General features: G+C 37.6%; 1 protein-coding gene and 1 long non-coding RNA gene across 4 annotated transcripts; both read left to right on the plus strand.

The window, feature by feature from the left end:
- The first annotated feature begins 254 nt into the window (after window positions 1-254).
- Window positions 255-6,477, plus strand: LOC144980149 (uncharacterized). Its single transcript, XR_013646830.1, has 2 exons — window positions 255-368; window positions 6,264-6,477. It is a non-coding gene; the product is annotated as an uncharacterized LOC144980149 (long non-coding RNA).
- A 4,821-nt stretch (window positions 6,478-11,298) lies between these two features.
- Window positions 11,299-18,774, plus strand: LOC144980150 (uncharacterized). Of its 3 annotated transcripts, none has more exons than XM_078927712.1 (3): window positions 11,299-11,533; window positions 15,247-16,030; window positions 16,425-18,774. In XM_078927712.1, exons 1-2 carry the CDS (start codon window positions 11,463-11,465, stop codon window positions 16,028-16,030), a joined length of 855 nt encoding a protein of 284 aa, XP_078783838.1. In that variant the 5' UTR covers window positions 11,299-11,462; the 3' UTR covers window positions 16,425-18,774. The 3 variants fall into 3 exon arrangements, with proteins under 3 accessions (XP_078783838.1, XP_078783839.1, XP_078783837.1); XM_078927713.1 differs by having other exon boundaries at window positions 11,312-11,533; window positions 15,247-16,033; XM_078927711.1 differs by lacking the exon at window positions 15,247-16,030 and having other exon boundaries at window positions 11,312-11,533.
- The last annotated feature ends 260 nt before the right edge of the window (window positions 18,775-19,034 follow it).

A 19,034-nucleotide genomic window follows, 5' to 3' on the forward strand; every position in this document is an offset into this window, starting at 1 on the left:
ATTTATTATTATTATTATTATTATTATATTATTATTATATTATTACTGTCCTCTTAATAATGTTCACTGTGTGGGACACAACTAAGGGACAGAATTTGATAATCCCTTTCCACGTGATCAAAACGTATTACTATTCCAGACATTGAAGATCAGTAAAAGTTTGTCACCTCTATATCCACTGTTATAGGGATTGATTACACCCAATTGTCTGTATCAACAGCTCCTTCATTTTATATAATATGCCTTTGTCTTGTACAGGAGCAGCACGACCCAAGAAGAATTGGGCGAGATGGTGAAGACCAACAACCCTGAAGAGATTGATATTGACGATGAAGAGGAAGCAAGCGATGAAGATGCTGCGGTTGAAGGTGGGAGAATTTTTGTGGCTTCTTAAAACTTCTTCGAGTTCATGTTGTGTTTTACAAAATGATTAGGATTTTCTATAGTTTTTCTTAGTATTCTTTAATGGTGATTAAAATATGGCTGACAGATCATTGCGATAGACTAATTTCCCTTTTTAGAAAGGAGCAACCAAATGATAAAAGTGTCCATTACATGTTACATATGTGATGTCGTGCGACGGTTCAGTGCGGAAGGTACATCTAGCCGAACTGAGAAAATTGCCATTATATTTGAAAAGTGACTAAAATAGTCAAAATGCGTTTTTTTCAATTTTTGACGACGCTACATGGCGCTGGCTTCCGGCGACAACAGACGTGTTGTGAATATTTACCTATTTTCTACACATATTTTTATTCATTTATCATTCAATCGTCGGAATTTAAGCCTAATTTTTATTCAAAATGGATGTGAAGTATATATTGTTCCTGATTTTTATATTTATTAGTATATTTATAAGCATAAATGGTGTTTTAGCCTGTGATTTTACTGCCAAAATAAGCCTATCGATAACTTATACTCCAGAGACTCTCCGATCCCTCCAACCCGTGTCACCCCCACCACCCACTATTGACACATCGTTTATTAAAGTAAGAAAGAGGGGGAGAAAGGGAGGAATAAAAACAAAATTTAACAGACGGCCTTTTCGTCCATTTTTACCCTGTGTAGTGACAGGTAATGTAAGATCACTGAAAAATAAAATTGATGAACTGTTTTCACTGTGTCGTTTTAATAGTGACTATCGTCAAGCCTCCATAATAGCGTTAACAGAGACTTGGCTATCTCCTCACATACCATCATCATGTTTTAATATTGAACAATATTCACTATTTCGAGGAGATCGGACTAATGTAAATAAACGAACTGGGGGTGGGGTGTGCACATATATTAACAACAAATGGTGCCACCCCAATAACTGTCAGATAAAGAAAATGTATTGTGACGATTATATTGAATTTATTACTGTTTCGTCACGACCATATTACCTACCCCGGGAATATACTCATGTCATCATCGTCAACGTCTACATTCCACCATCATCAGACAACACCACAGCGAAAAATATTTTGAGGAAAGAAATACAGGACATTCAAATTAAGTCACCCGATGCCGTATTGATGGTCACTGGCGATTTTAACCAATGTAACGATTTTACTCTCCCGGGACTTCATCAATACGTGGACTGCGAGACAAGGGACAAAAAAACATTAGATTTATTCCTGTGTAATATTAAAAATAGTTATAAATGTTTACCCCGTGCCCCATTAGGTTTATCTGACCACTGCATGCTCTTGCTACTCCCCACCTACCGCCCTGTTTTTAAACGTGTAAAACCAGTAAAGAAAAGTGTACAGATCTGGAACGGAAGTGTGTGTGAAGATTTGCGTGGTTGTTTTGAATGCACTGACTGGAATGTTTTTATCGAATCATGTGATAGTGTGGATGAGCTGAATGACTGTGTGAGTGAGTATTTAAAATTCTGTGAACAGCTAGTGTCTTGTAAAAAAGAAATAAAATATTATCCTAACAATAAGCCTTGGATAACAAAAGATCTAAAACTTTTATTGAACCAAAAGAAAACTCTCTATACTAGTGGAAACAAAAAAGATCTGAAAACAAAACAAAAAGAGATAAAGAGGGTAATATCTAGTTGTAGAGACAAGTACAAAAATAAAATTGAAAAATGCTTTTCTTCTGGGGATATACGGGACACGTGGCGGGGGCTTAAAACTGCTGTTAACTATAATCCAAAGCCCACGATTATATCAGAAGATATCGAAATTGAAACTTTAAATAAATTTTATTCACGTTTCGACACAGCAAACAAATTTGATATTGAAAATGAAAAACATAAATTAGACAGGGCTTTGGAAGATGAAATGGCTGTTGAGGTCAGTGAAGAGGAAACGAGATTCGTATTTTCGAAACTAAACGAGAGGAAGGCTGCTGGGCCGGATGGATTGAAAGGAAAACTATTAAAAGAATGTGCCCACCAGCTTTCCCCCATTTATACACATATTTTTAACTGGTCCCTCCAATGCGTTTCAATCCCTGAAATTTGGAAAACTTCGAAAATTATTCCTGTTCCAAAAAAAGAAAAACTTGAAACTATGAACGATCTCAGACCTGTTGCACTGACTTCAATAGTCATGAAATCTTTAGAAAAACTTGTTCTTATTAAAATTAGGAATCAGTTTATGCCATTGAGTGATAGTCATCAATTTGCTTACAAACCAGGACGTGGCGTAGAGGATGCCATTTTGCTGTTTACAAACAACATCTACAGGCATCTAGATCACGCTAGGAGCTATTGCAGATTGCTTTTTGCAGATTTTTCTTCAGCGTTCAATACAATGCAACCCCAGTTGGTTGTTCAAAAATTGACTAGTCTGAATTTAAACAAGTATATAATTGCTTGGGTGCTCGAATTTCTTACGGAGAGAGCACAATATGTTCAATTAGGGCAAAACAAATCTTCCTGTATAACTACAAATACTGGCGCTCCTCAAGGTTGTGTATTGTCCCCTGTATTATTCACAATATACACGAATGACTGTAGAAGTCAAAACCTGAGTGTACCTTTAATAAAGTTTGCAGATGACACCGCTCTTCAAGGCCTCATAACAAATGGCAACGAAGTGGCTTATAGGCAAGAAATTGATAGATTTGTGTCTTGGTGTGATGCCCACCACCTAGAGCTTAACATAAGCAAGACAAAGGAGCTAGTGATTGACTTTAGGAGAGTGAAGGAACCGATAGAACCGTTAAAATTAAAGGACCAATTCGTCCAGCGAGTTCCTCACTACAAATACCTTGGTGTAACGATTGATGACAGGCTCAAGTGGGATGAACACTTGAAAATAATTAGGCATAAGATGTGCAGACGTACATATTTTTTATCAAAACTCTCTCAGTTTAGAATAGATAAAACCCTCTGCACATTATTTTATAGAGCAGTAATCGAAAGTGTTTTGTCATTTTGTATAACAGCTTGGGGAGGCAATTGCTTAGCAGTGGAAAGGAACAAAATAAATTCAAATATTAAAAAATCCATTAAACGCTATATAAATGATGTTGACGATGTAGATCTTTTATACGAGAAATTTTGTATAAATAAAATAACTAAAATATTAAATGACCAGTATCATCCACTAAGACCATCAATTATTATGTCAGAAAGAAGTGGTCGCCCTTTCTCTATTTCAACGAAAACAGAGAGACACCGAAAATCTTTTCTGCCGTCCAGTATTAGGCTTTATAACAACAAGCAATAATCCTTTTATATAATTATTTCTCATTTTTACTTTTTAAAAATATAAATATTAATTTATTAATTTATTTGTTTTGCAATCTTTTCAATTTTCAATTTATAGTGACAGTTTTAACTATTTTACAGTGTTGAAATTATTCATATTATAAAGCGCAGCTCTGGTTATAGAGCTGCTCCTTTTTTATATATATACATTCTATTTCCATTGTATTTTTATCTTATGTGTAAATTATAACACGTCTGTACAAAAAATTTCCTTTTTGGGATGCAATAAAGTATTATTATTATTATTATTATTATTATTATTATTATTATTATTATTATTGACTTTTTAATGTATTTTTCTATCTTAAAATTGTACCTTTTTCATTAGAACGTTCTTAAAGTATATAAATTTAATTTTTAAAGAGAGTATACCCTGTTTTCACCCATTGAAAGAGGGATCATTTTGACGTCCGTTGACGGCTCCTTAAGCTTAGCAAAAGGATGCCAATCTGGTAACCTATAACTTTTTCTCAAAGGGGAACTCCATTCCTGCCTTCGCAATGCTATTTTTAGCCCATTGACCCCATCTTGTGGTCATATTATAACCCCGAAAGAGTGTAGTCAAATTCCAATTATGTAAACAGAAGTAGACCATGCATAGTTACCAGCGGAAAACCCCTTGAATCCTTCTCTCTCATTGGTCCTCGGGATCACATGGTCATAAGTTCTGCAAAATGGCCACTTACTCTGCACGATTGTTGTTAGAGTTCATGTTGCAAGAAATTCAAAATCTTGCTTCATTATCAACTTAATTTTATGAGATATTTTGTCAAATGAATAATTTAACTTGTTAGATTCGGTCGATAATTGTATTGAGCTCGTCAGAGTCGAGGAGATTGTGGTGTTGTGGGCGTGAGTGTGATCGTGCCGCTTGCCTCAAATGATTCGCTGAACGAAGGTTGACTGGAAATGGGAGGATGGAATGTGGGGATGAATAAAATAAAGAGCTAGAGGATAGACAGATAGATAGAGATGGCAACCAAGGCGGGAGGATGAGATAAAATGAAAAGATTGACTATGGAATTAAAGGGATTGTTGAAACAGGGAGGAGGAAGATAGAGAGAGGAAGAGCTGTAAGGGAGAAGGAATGAGAGACGGGGGGGAGGAAGACTAACAGAAAAGAGTTAATGGACAGACCGATAGAAAGAGATAGCTATAGTGAGTAGGAGGAGACAAAATGAAGAGAGTGATTATGAAATGAAAGAGAGAATGATGGAACAGGAAGGAGAGAGAGAGTAATGGGAAAGTAGGGAGGAAGAGGAGAGGAGGGCTAGGGGGGGGGGGCATGCAGGAGGATGTTGAAAATGATGCGGAAAATGAAAGAAAAAAAAAAACCGAGTGGGTGAGGACCCTTTCCTTTCTGAGTGCAAAGAACTGTTACCCCCCCCCCCCCCCCCCCCCCCCCCTCGCCAATAGCTCAATCAAATTTGAACACATTTATTGAGTAAGAGAAATTATGGTTGAGCTGACACTATTTTCATTCCTTTGTTTCAAGTTTGAAGTGTTAGATTGTCTGACTTACTCACGGCCTTTGGGTTTTCAGTCAATCGACTGTAATGCCTCGGCTACTTTCGCCATTTAATTTGTGAAGACTTTCCAGAATTGCAGATCTTGTGAAATAGTGCCGATATCACAGCTAACTTTAAATAAACATTGCACTGTTGAAATGGATAAACGTGTGAGTGCTATTTGTTGGGTATATTTTTTCACTCGAGGGTCAATTCACAAAAATATCGTCATTACAAAAACGAGTGTTGTGTAAAAGCTGATAGACCGAATTAAAAATAATGTAACACACATGTTAGTCACATGCTATATAAAACGCATGCCAAATTTCATTACGATAGCTCAAATATAACATGCCGTTGCTATGGTGATGTGTGTAAAATCTTTAAGTGAAATTTCTCTGAATATTGGATCTTAGATTAGCAGGAACCTCCCAATTTCAATCTTGTATAACTCAGCCAAAAATTATGATACATCAATGAAACAGGCATCAAATAAAAGAGAAAAGAATGATCTATTCAGAAATACCAAAAGGGCCAAATGTCCAAAATGTACCCTCCGCACCAAACCGTCACGCGACGTCACATATGGTACCTGGTTAAACACTGGGTGGGATTCTGAGATTCACGAGGCTTAAGGCTTAATCAATGCACCATATTTTCATCATACAACAACCAAAGGGTTTTCGTTTTGTACAAATCACAATAGGATTCAATAGTTTGATGTCACGTTCGCCCAGCAGCGAGCAGCTTGGTTTTAAACAAAAAAAATCGGTACTTTTTATTCTTCATGTTGGCTAGAACTCTTCATATGTCATGTGATCAGAATGTTATGAAAGTCAAAACATGATCAGATTTATAATGTTTTTCTCCTTTATATTCACTTTTATTCTTGTCGGAGAAGTATTTCATTAGGGCATCCGCCATTGTTCCGATAGCTTAGAACCAGTTGCTAAGTTACTATGCGTCATTATGATGGAAGTGACGTCACGAATGTTGAACCCCATTAGAATGTAAAACTTTTAAAACTTGTAAATTCCCAGAACTCGAGGTCCAGCAGCAATCTGTGCCATCAGAAGTATTTGGAGGACTTGCAAAGGACGACGACGCTGATGATGACGACGATGACTAGAAAAGACTCAAAGAAGTTCTTGTGGACCATTGGATGGATAGGCATTTTTGTGAATGTCGCAAGTTGCCAATAAAATGTCCATTTTTTTTTCATTTCATGTGTAAAATAAACTTCATCAAAAATTATTTTTTTATTATTATTGATAGTTGCTCATTCATTTCCTGATTCTTTATTTGATTGAAGAATTCGTTTTGTGGCACAAGAGACACTTCAAGGTCATATCTGTAATGCATACGTCCAATTAGCTGTCCTTGCTATGAATAATATATGGAAATTCATTTTGACGTCATATTATAAATATCTATTTCATCATAATCATATTTTAAATATATGTTCAAAAATGGCAGAATTAAGTATATAAATCTTTTTTAAAAAGCAATCCCTCACAGCCATCAGGCCCATGGTGCCGGAGTTTATCCCAGTTTCTATAGCCTGAAACGGACAATAGCATTTTCTTGCTACCCTTTGGATAGGACGCCAGTCAATCACAAAGTACTTTCCACCAGGTCTAACAGACCTAGCTACACAATCACTGCTGCATTGGTGGACATGGGAATTGGAAAAAAAAAATCCACTTCACCATTGCGATTGATCTTGGTCCTTTTGCGTGTTAAGCGAATGATCTACCAACTGAGCTAACTGGACCCCCTTATATAAATGATAAACTGATGGATTATTTGTACTATTCTTGAAAGATCTATAACTTTCTGTTACTTTTAAGACTCTGGATGGGTATTTTAACCTCCCATAGGGTTACCCCGCAGGGGGTTACTTGCTATGTTGTGTCTTCTATCCTCCTATATCTGTTTTCCAGATTGCTGGTCGTGTGCTCTTGTCATCTACTTCTGTTCCCTATTTGAACCAATCCCCTTTATCTTATTCATTCTTAGGCGCCTTTGATTGTAAATCAAGAATTTTTGACTATCCCATTTTCTTTCTCTGTACTGGTGCTGATATCATCTAAATATATCCCAAGTGCTATAAAACCCTTAAAAACTAGAACAGTAGGGTGGATATCCAATATCCGATCAGGGCAGGGAATGTACCTTCTGCAATGTTGGATTTTATTTATTCTCTTTCATACCTCCATATCTGGTCCTGACGGTGTCTTGTATGGAACTTAACACACCTTAACCTATCAAACCAGGTTTGAATAAGTACCAGGTTATAGGCAGTGATGGATATTGTAAGAGTGTTCCTACAAAAAGAAAAAAAGATCATCTCCCAAACTAATACTAAACACTTGAGCGTTTTCCCCTCAGCCAAGGACTCCAGTTAGGACCAGGGCAAAACCAAGTAATTTTATTCCAAGACAAAGACGGTAAGCAACCTGGAAAAGAAGATACACGGAGATATAGGACAGAAGAACAGTGATCTCCCTGTCCACCATGGGAGGCTATGGTGGTCTTGTGGTATGACACTCGCTTTCGGATCGGAAGGTCCTGGGTTCGAGCCTTGCTCAGTGTATAGTTGAGTCCTTGGAAAAAGCCCTTTACTCACATTCTTTCACCGCACTCATGTGTAAAATGAGTACCTGGCCGTTAACAGCGTTGTCTTTGTCCGAAAAAAAAATTTGTAATATCGCCTTACTTACAGGCATCATGTCTGGTTCTACATGTTTCTTGTTGCTGTTGGTCAGGGTCTCCTTGTAAAGCGCTTTGAGCACGTTTAGTGAATATTGCGCTAGATAAAAGCTCAAGCTCAAGAGGTCAAGACTTCTTCACTCAGTCCACTCCACTGCTTTTTCCTGATGTTCCGAAATCAAATACATTATGACTAATTTCACCCAGCCACACACACACACACACCAAAAAAAAAAAGATTAACTAGATATTTTTTAAGGGGATCGGTGATTTTGGCCACTGACATTGACAGATATGTAGGTACGTGTGTATCTATCTACCCTACAGGCGTGTTTATGATACACACACAGCCACTCACACACTCCATTGCCGTTTCGCATAACCGACACCTCTGCTTATTCTTAAGCTAAATTCTTTCTTCATTAGAACTATCTCGGAGTGGAATTGGCTGGATGAACTGGTCATCATGGCACCACACCTAAAAGATTTCAAGGCCCGACTGACATGGGCCCGCGCTCGATGGGGACGCCGCTGAAATACAACCAGACCATTGGTTTCTTCAGCGCCAACCATACAGATACAGAATAAAGCTAATAAAGTTCCCCTCATTCATCTTCAAGCAGAGATTTGATATAGGGTCTATTCCAAGGAAAGACTAGAATAACCCAGGTGTCAGTTGCGGCTCATCACCGCAAATTTAGCTAGGGAGAGGTCATTGAGAATACAGGACTAGAGGGGACAACAGGTAGGAAAACGTCATCAAAAGTGGCTAGTGCGAGATCGAGCGCCGCCATTTTCTTTTATATGAAACCAGGGACGCTGTGCGATTTAATCTCTATATCAATGTCTTTGACTGAGCTCGATTAACCTTGATTTGTGGACGGAAAATAGAAAAAAAGGCCAGGTTTATGATGATAAACCAAATTAGACATATTAAATTACACTTTTACTTGTACATTTAGACTTGGCTCCAATGATCGGGTTTATATTAATAACTTAAAAAAAAATATTATGAATAATTTATAACTCCCTTATTTGTGGGGCGATTTTGTCATTCGTGGTATCAATTTTATTGTAATAAAGAGATAGGAACTTGAGAGTTATTTATTCTGACGCGAAATTATTACTTTGTAATTTTAGCACTAAGAAAAGTAGTTAGTAAATAAATTTGGTACAACTCTTTGATATGCCGCCACCGTCCATTCGTGTAGAATTGTGAATCTAACCGTCGATGTATTACGCTATTGTTACGCAAGGAATATAACACCTTTTTGAGTAGGCCTAAAAGCTAAAATCTAAAAGTAAAAAATATAATTCTGAGGAATTTGAAAGTCACATTGTTGAAATCAGCTTGAAAAAAAAGAAAAACATTGGTCCTTATTTCAGAAAAATCGGTTGAAAACCAACTGTTTTACGAATAAATTTGGTTTTAAAAATTGCTTTTGTTTATTTTAGCTTTTTTTAGCAACTTTTTTTTTATATTTATCGGCCGATTTTCATGATTTTTATATCATTCTTTATATCTCAATGAGACGAGATCAGTGATATACTTTGTTTGTTTCAAATGTAACTAGAACATAATTTGGCTTTTTTACCTATCAACCGTGCCTGGATAATATATTCAGCAACGTGTTGATTTGACGCAACTATGCCATGTGCGTCTTCCAGTGTTTCAACGATGGTTCAGTTCATTGTTGACGGCTGTTTAGCCATGAGTGACCGTAGAAAACGAAAAGGGTAGGCTTATATCATCAAAGTATGTCTACATGATTGACATGGCCATATAGGGAACTCAAAGAATCTGAACACGAGAGGTCGAGCGCCGCCATTTTCTTTTTTATGTTATGCAACCAGGGACGATTAGCCACTAAAAAGTGGCTGTTGTCTGGTCTGCTCCCTAGTCTGTGGGAGAGGTGGCTTGCTTCGGGCCATATAACGCGATGAATATTCGAATTAGGTATTTATCGAGCAATAACTATACCGCTGAGGTCTAGGACTTCGTATAGAGATAGGTTTATTGTCTTCTGAAGTCACACTGCAAGGCATCACCGATATTGCTAGAGAAGTTTTAAAAAATTAAAGTAGAGATAAGTATGGAATAAATTTTAATGGAAATTATATAAACAATAAAAAGCAATAACATTTCAACCCTAATATTTCTGTGGATTCTGGTAGCTCAATTGGTAGAGCACTGAGCTCACAGATGACCTTCTCGTGGTGCTCACACTACTATGTTATGACGTTATCCAGCACACAAACGCGTGCACCGTCGCAAACCCGCCGGAAGCTTCGACACAACGCACAATTCCAACTAGATGCTCTGCGGTTTCGGGTACATGTTCGACAGGTGGCAAGCCCCCACTGATGTAGTGAGCGACTGATTGGTGCCACCCAAGGTTTCCTCTTGCTAGTGGAAAAGCCTGGCAAGTTCTCCCCCAGGTTCGAGGAGTCGATGTCCCCGCCCCTTCGAGAGATTGAATTCGTCCAAATCGACTTCCATCTCGTATAATATTATTATGCAGCGCTGTTCGACGTCGGGGAAGCTACGTACAAGTACAAGGGTTGCCGGGACTTATTTCGGCTCGAAACAAGGGCACCGTCCATTGTGCGCTTGAGAGGGATATCCCCAATCCCTCTCTACCGTTGTGCGGCTATGTGATCTTATGGTATGACAATCGCTTTCGGATCGGAAGGTCCTGGGTTCGAACCTCGCTCGGCGCATAGTTGAGTCCTTGGAAAAGGCTCTTTATTCACATTCTCTCACCGTACTCAGGTGTAAAATGAGTACCTGGCCGTTAAAAAAATGTAATATCGCCTAACATGCGTCTTGTCTCGCCCATGTTAAGTGTTGCTGTTGGCCAGGGATCCATTGTAAAGTGCTTTGAGCACATTTAGTGGATATTGCGCTATATAAAAGTTCAATTATAAATAAAAGCTCAATTATATAATATTGTCTACTGGGCAATCAGTAGCCTCGACAGTATTCGATATCGATATGGCGTTTTGAAATCGATATTGTCAACATATTGATATATCGATATTACGATACGATATGCCAAACACTAGTTGCCAATTTGGCAGAATTTGAAGTCGTCTTGCAGAAAAAAAACGGTTTGGCAGTTTGGCAGATATTTGGCAGAATTTATTTTCCACGTTTTCCATGGCAATTTCTATGTATTTGTGCTTTGTTTTAAATTTGGGAAATGAAATAAAAATTATGACATCAGCCTTTCGAATTTTTTGTTTAACAAAACTGATGAGTTTTCAAAGAAGGTACTATAAATAGTACGGTTTGGCAGATTTTTGTGGTATTTGGCAGATTTTTTAAAATCCAGTTGGCAGAATGCCTGAAACTAATCTGGCAACCCTGGTCAACACACTACACACTGGCACACAGAAATTAGAAATACTGTGACAGAATAGGGGACAGGGGATGATTTATCTATTTTAAAGTTCAGTGACATGATGTGACTGCTTATGTGCAAGATACATTAGAACTAGAACGATAAACAAACGCGAAGATCACCATGGTTCACACTTGTTGTGTTTACATGTGCAATCACAGAGCAAATAAAGGTTGCAATTTAACCTTTCACAGGTGAGTCTGGCAAGTAGAATGAAGACGTCACTCAGGTCTTTGTTATTGCTTTTTGCCATCCGCGTTTATGAGTAATTTTCAATAAACTGTTTTAACCAGACAATAAACGTTCAAGGTTACACATAGTTTTGTGTGTTGGTCCGTTATACATCCGGATGGCAGCAGCCTCTTATGGTTCACACTATTTTATTATGTTATGACGATCGACCCAATCAGCAAAGTCCGGTCCGCATTCGTGCACCGTCGCGAACCCGCCGGGTAGCATCGTCACAACACACCTTTCGACTAGATGCTCTGCCGTCTCGGGTTCTTGCCCACAGCGTGGACATATTGGACAGGAAGTTAGACCCCACCGATGTAACGCACTTGCCGTTAGGCAGCTCCTCGACCGAAGCCGATTCGCATCTACCCAGTGTCTCCTCTTACTGGTATCAAAGCCTGGCAACTTCTCACCAAGCTTAGAGGAGTGTAGGTCCCCGCCCCCACGAGGGATTGAATTCGTCCAAACCGACTTCCATCTCGTATGTGCAGCTCTGTCCGTAGTCAGGGATTCTGTGTACAAGGGTTGCCGGGACTTCCGGATGGCAATGTGAGCTTCTCAGCCAAGCCAAGTGCTCTATTTATTATACTAAATTATAGATTCTATAGAATATAGAAGACCTAGTTGACGTCACTCAGGACTTAGGTTATTGTTAGGCTAGTGTTTTCGCTGTTATTATTGCCAGAAATATCTGCCAAAAAATAAAAACGATTATTGCCAAGGGCCAGACGCCTGTCTGGCAATAACGATGAAGAGAAAAGTAAGGCTTTCGTTACGAAGTGGCAATTCGGACTCGAGTCTGAATAGTCTCCCGTGGCTATTCGGACTCAAACTCCAATGTGCGTGCATGAAACTGATAAAGAGCTAGAAAATGAGTTCAGAATAAATTTTGTTTTGCCCATATAACACTGACTCAGCTCATACCCCTGCTTTGGATTGTAGAAGTTAGAAGGATTGTTGCCTGTCTCACACTATCGACTAATTTTTACATTATTTATGTTTATCCTGATTTTATTTATGTTTGTCCTGATTTTATTTGGACACTGTTTTATGTTGTTAAAAAAAGCTTTTCATTTATACCAAAGTTACTTTGACTGACTGTTGTTTCTTTTGAAGAGTTTTAACTTTTTTCTTTTTAATTTCTATCTGGACTTCCGCTTGATCAATTGATCAATGATTTTGTCTTTCTCGTCAAATAAAGCAGGTTAAACAACGTGGTGATAGTTACTAAAATCGTAATTTTGATTTGCATTAATTTTATGTAACTATCCAATAATTAAAATATATATTTAAAAAAAAAACAACAAACAAAAGCTATACTCCCACTGTTCTATTCAGACAGTCCAAATAATCTGTTGATTGCAATTGCGCTTTGGAATTTGAGTCTGAATAGCCATGGGAGACTATTCACGCTCGAGTCCAAATAACCGCAGCCCTTTCGTTATTGTCAGACAGCTGGCGGTCGTTTTCGTTATTTGCAGTAGTACTGCAACTAGTAGATATATCATTCATTTCAGTTATTTGCAGTAGTGGCTACTGCAAACGTGGGTTTGTTCTGTATTTGCAGTGTAGTAGCCTTCGAGCCTAGAGCTTTATTGTATAGAAGATGATTTAGCGCAAAATATGAACTACATTGTTATTATTATTTTTATTTTTATTTTTTAATATTTTAAAAAATATATTTTTTATCATTGTTATTATTTATTTACTTTTTAAAAATGATTACTATTATTATTATTTTGAGCTTCGCTGATGATGATGGTGTGTCTGTTGTTGTGTAGTGATGGTGGGGTTGATGGGTGGTTGTTCTTGTAATGGTGGTGTTGATGATGTAGTAGTGGTAGTGATAATGACTAAGGATAATGATGATAATGTAATGGTGGTGGCGCTTGATAACGATGTAACTGTGGTAGTGGTAGTAATGATGATGATGTGATGGTTGTGGTGTAGTGTCGGTGGCAGTGGTGATGACGAGGAGGAGGATGATGATGTAAAAGTAGTGGTGGTTGCTATATAGTTTTGATAACGATGTGGAGGCTGCTGTGGTAGTAATGATGGTGAGGTGGTGGCTGTAGTAGTAGAGGTCAGAAGTAGAGTAGTAGAATTGGTGGTAACTTCTATTCTAATTCGCGCTGAGATGTGAGTCGAGCAACGGCGAGAGTGTGTGTGTGTGTGTGTGTGAGAGAGAGAGAGAGAGAGAGAGAGAGAGAGAGAGAGACAGAGAGAGAGAGAGAGAGACAGAGAGAGAGAGAGAGAGAGAGAGAGAGAGAGAGAGAAATTCCTGTATAAATACTATAATAAACAGTGATGGAACTATTCTCATTTATCTGACAGATATGCTGATAGATTTTAAGATGTGAACGAATGTTCAAGTTTGTGGATTGGATTGGGGTAATGAAAACAAAACAAAACATGATCTTGTCAAGTTTCAGACTTGAAGGAAAAGTTGAAACGTTCAAAATCTCAATTCCAAGTCACACAAAATGTTTCAATCATCCTTCCTATTCTTTCCTTCTCAAACTAACACACTTTCATTCAACTTCAAGCCATTTGACAACACGCCAATTTGAACAGAAAATACAGTGTTGTGTTCAGTGAGGGGTAAACGACTAATTCTCAGAGATGGGAGAGCGCTTCTACTACTGTGAATATCAATTCCGTCGTGAAATCACTATTCGCAGTACTACTGTGAATAAGCACTTCATAATAAAAAACGTGGACCTGGCCTTTTGATTATTGGCAGACTCTGTCTGGCAATAACCAAAAGCCTGGCCTTTTTGTTATTGGCCGACGTGTTTATCACGGCAGATATATTTTATGTGAAATTCCAAACTTAGCCGTAAAAAAATACAAAATATTCTGAAAAAAGGCCAATGGTTATTTGTGTCCCAAATCAGTTAATATCAAGTGATATTTAACACAAGATGAAAGTAAAGAGTGTTCAAATGTCAAATCCAGCTTTTTAAAAAAAGCGACACTTTGGAGTACCTCGCTCCTTGAAGTGCTTTTATTTAAAGCCCTCTCACCATGACAAGGCGATGATCCTGTTGAGAAGGGAGGACCAGGACAATGGCGAAGTTACTTTGGAATTTGTCTTCACTTCCATTAATTAATAAAATTCCCTTCATTCTAAATAAATGTGTCTATTATAGTAAATGAAAGGGTGGTTCTACATTCAGTTTTTATCTCGTGAAACAAAATAAAATAAAAATTGTATGCTTTCATCATTGTTTTAAAATTGTAAATGCTGCTGCTGGAATCTCGAAGAAATAAATAGCAATGTGAAATTGAATGTAAGCTTCAATTTAAGATATGAGAACAGATGAAATGGATGTTTCAGGTTTCCCTTTTATCAACAAAACAGGATGAATGAAACACTACAATGCCACTACCACATTATCTCATTCGTCTGAAGTGTTTCATTCATCCTGTTTTGTTGATAAAGGGGAAACCCAAAACGTCCATTATATCTTTTTTCGTACATTAAATTGAAGCTTACATTCAATTTCACACTGCTATATATTGTTTTAAAGTAACGTTTGCACATTTCAGGGCGTTTTCATCCCTAATTCCCCTCTAGTTCTAGCTATTTATCGAGAATAGCATTTTCAACAAATGTCTTGTGTAACATGACTCCTCCATTTATTACAATTATTTTTAAAAACTTCCACAGCTTCCCATCACGGACATCGAATGAGGAAGTGTTTTTGGCTTGGGCGAGAGCTATCAACAGGAAAAATGATGATGGGAACCTTTGGATTCCACCACCTTCCAACCATTTCAAAGTTTGCAGTGCACATTTCCTCCCATCAGACTTTAAAGAGAACACCAATATATATATTCTGAAAAATACGGCTGTTCCGTCCATTTTCCCTGGACAACCATCTCGTAGGATTAATATTCAGAGGTTGAATTTGTTGAAGAAAGATCGCCATTCCTCTGAAAATAAGTATAGACCTTGGCCTAACACACCCAAGCTTTTTTTAGAACCAGATCATTTTCCTGCTGATGAGGATTGGAAGCCTAAGAAACAAAAGAAGTATTCTCCAGACTTATTTGATCTGGGTGAGATTCCTAAGACATTTTTAGACCAAGTTAATTCCCTTGGTGCTGTGACTGAGGCACCTCAGACAGTTTCTGGCAATGATCATTCTTATTTTCGTGAGTCACAAGAAAAGCACATAAGAAAGCTTGAAAATAAAATAAAAGGTCTTGAACGGACTTTGAAAGAATCTAGAGCTGAGAATAAAGCTTTGAAAGAAAAGTTAAGACGTAGAGATCAGAAATGCAAAAAACTTTTAGGCAATATGAGAGATGCAGCATGTGCGACTGATCTTACAGCTTGCAAAAATGCACTAGCCATCTGCAAAGAACTGGAGTCAAGAGAACAAACCGCTATGGATGAAGCATCACCTTTGAAGAGTCAAATCACAGTTCAGGAGTCTTCAGACATCTGAGTAGTATTTTCAATTTAATGTATGAGAACAGATAAAATGGACGTTTCAGGTTTCCCCTTTATCAACAAAACAGGATAAATGAAACACTACAACGCCACTACCACATTATCTCATTCGTCTGAAGTGTTTCATTCATCCTGTTTCGTTGATAAAGGGGAAACCCGAAACGTCCATTTGATCTTTTTTTGGTCTTTTATCGTACATTAAATTGAAGCTTACATTCAATTTCACACTGCTATTCATTGTTTTAAAGTAAAGTTTGCACATTTCAGGGCGTTTTCATCCCTGATTACCCCTCTAGTTCTAGCTATTTATCAAGAATAGCATTTTCAACCAATGCCTTGTGTAACATGACTCCTCCATTTATTACAATTATTTTTAAAAACTTCCACAGCTTCCCATCACGGACATCGAATGAGGAAGTGTTTTTGGCTTGGGCTAGAGCTATCAACAGGAAAAATGATGATGGGAACCTTTGGATTCCACCACCTTCCAAACATTTAAAAGTTTGCAGTGCACATTTCCTCCCATCAGACTTTAAAGAGAGCACCAAAATCAAACATATTCTGAAAAATACGGCTGTTCCATCCGTTTTCCCTGGACAACCCTCGCGTAGGATTAATATTCAGAGGTTGAATTTGTTGAAGAAAGATCACCATTCCTCTGAAAATAAGTATAGACCTTGGCCTAACACACCCAAGCTTTTTTTAGAACCAGATCATTTTCCTGTTGATGAGGATTGGAAGCCTAAGAAACAAAAGAAGTATTCTCCAGACTTATTTGATCTGGGTGAGATTCCCAAGACATTTTTAGACCAAGTTAATTCCCTTGGTGCTGTGACTGAGGCACCTCAGACAGTTTCTGGCAATGATCATTCTTATTTTCATGAGTCACAAGAAAAGCACATAAGAAAGCTTGAAAATAAAATAAAAGGTCTTGAACGGACTTTGAGAGAATCTAGAGCTGAGAATAAAGCTTTGAAAGAGAAGTTAAGACGTAGAGATCAGAAATGCAAAAAACTTTTAGGCAATATGAGAGATACAGCATGTGCGACTGATCTTACAGCTTGCAAAAATGCACTAGCCATCTGCAAAGAACTGGAGTCAAGAGAACAAGCCGCTATGGATGAAGCATCACCTTTGAAGAGTCAAATCACAGTTCAGGAGTCTTCAGACATCTGAATAGTATTTTCCATCCACTATGTTTGGTAACGAAAACAAACTTCTTCATCAGTAGGATCTCTACTAGAAATGCCTACTGGATGATTATGGTGATGATATTGATAAGCACGTGTTTGGTTGCGTAATCGGAATCTATTGGCCAGAGACAATTACAAATACTGATCTCTATGAAAAAACCAGGGTCCAATGCCTGAGTACAATAATAAAAGAACATCGATGGAGGCTATTTGTTCACATCTTACGTCGAGAAGATAATATATCCCAGTCCAAACTGCAATGACAGAATGTTTCCTTCATGGCAACAAATATGTAGGGAGACCACCAACATCAATAGTAACTACCCTGAACCAGGATCTCTCTACATATCAGAAATTTCTGGATTCAGATGAGGCCGAATTAATCCCTGAAGAACTAGGAAATACTACAGTGCCCTCTGTATTAAAGTCACAACAAGATCTTGACAGCCTCAAAACTCTGGCCCAGGACCGTGCCAATGGAAACAATTAACAACATGGATGGAGAGAGCAGCAATACTCATCGACCATGACTGAATCACACAATTCTCAGCAAGTGTCATTCAGACTGCGAAGCTTACTACTTACTTACTTACATGTTTGGTGGTGTTGCCATCCATTTGGCAATGAAAACAAACTTCTTCATCAGTAGGATTTCTACTAGAAATACTTACTGGATGATTATGGTGATGATATTGGTAAGCACATGTTTAGTGGAGTTGCCGTGAGGAAAGATATCGGCATTTATCCAAATTCTGGGATATTTATAGGGTCTGATATTTATATATACACACACAATGATCTTATCAATTTAAGTCGCTGCAGTTTTATAAATACAACAGTAGTGAAGTTATTACAAGTTACAGAGATTCTTGATGAAATTTCTACCCAATAGAATTTTGTCAAAGATGGGCTCAATGGTGGCTAGATTCCCTAATTTGAAATTTTACTTTTTGTCATCCAGCTCTTCTAGAGATCACAGTAGAACAAAGTGTCTTTGGCATTTCAAATTGAGATATTAGAGTGAAGACACTGGTTTAAGATTAAGATCTGAAAAAGTGTGTCTGAAGCAGTGCCAGACAATGCGAGAGAGAAAGATACATTTAAAAAAAAAACTTGTACTTTTCTTTCTTGCTTTGGACTGTTTCGTACACACTTTTTCAGATTTTTTTTCATCGGCATAAGAAGATATTATAAGTAAATGGATTATAACAATAGAATTATAGTCATCCCTAATACTAATAACAATTGCAAGCAAATGAACAGTATGTTGTAGAGTATGTTTTGCTAAAGCAATTATGTATGGCAAGAACTTTACTACTATTATGTCAGAGTGATAAAAAATCTATTTTTGTGTTAGTTGGATGTGAACTTTTGGGGAAAATCCCGAAAATGGCTGGTAAGGAGAGAGTTAAACTGGGGTGACTTTGCATACAAAAGCAGATTCATGTTATAATTTCAAACTTTTCCATTCATCTCATGATGGAAAAACATGTGTGTTTTGGGTGTGGGTCAAAGGTTTATATTATAGGAAACGCACAAAAAACCCCAGAAAAATATAGACTGGCTTAAGTTATAATAACAAGAAATGAAGCGAGTAGAAAAGTGCCAGAAGACAATAGAGAATAAAAATGGAGACTTGAACCCGTGACCTTACTGGTATGACAACTCCGCCTGGCTGTGGAGATCGTGACTCTGCCGTATGAGCTATCCACCCCTTAAGTTATATTAATTTTTAGCTCAATTTTAACAAATTTCAAAATCGGGTTGACTGTTCATACCCTCAAACTAAATTATTTTTCATCACTT

The sequence above is a fragment of the Berghia stephanieae genome, chromosome 9 (genome assembly GCF_034508935.2).
Source record: "Berghia stephanieae isolate SIO BIC M18660-M18661 chromosome 9, UCSD_Bste_1.3, whole genome shotgun sequence".
Classification (NCBI taxonomy): Eukaryota; Metazoa; Mollusca; class Gastropoda; order Nudibranchia; family Aeolidiidae; genus Berghia; species Berghia stephanieae.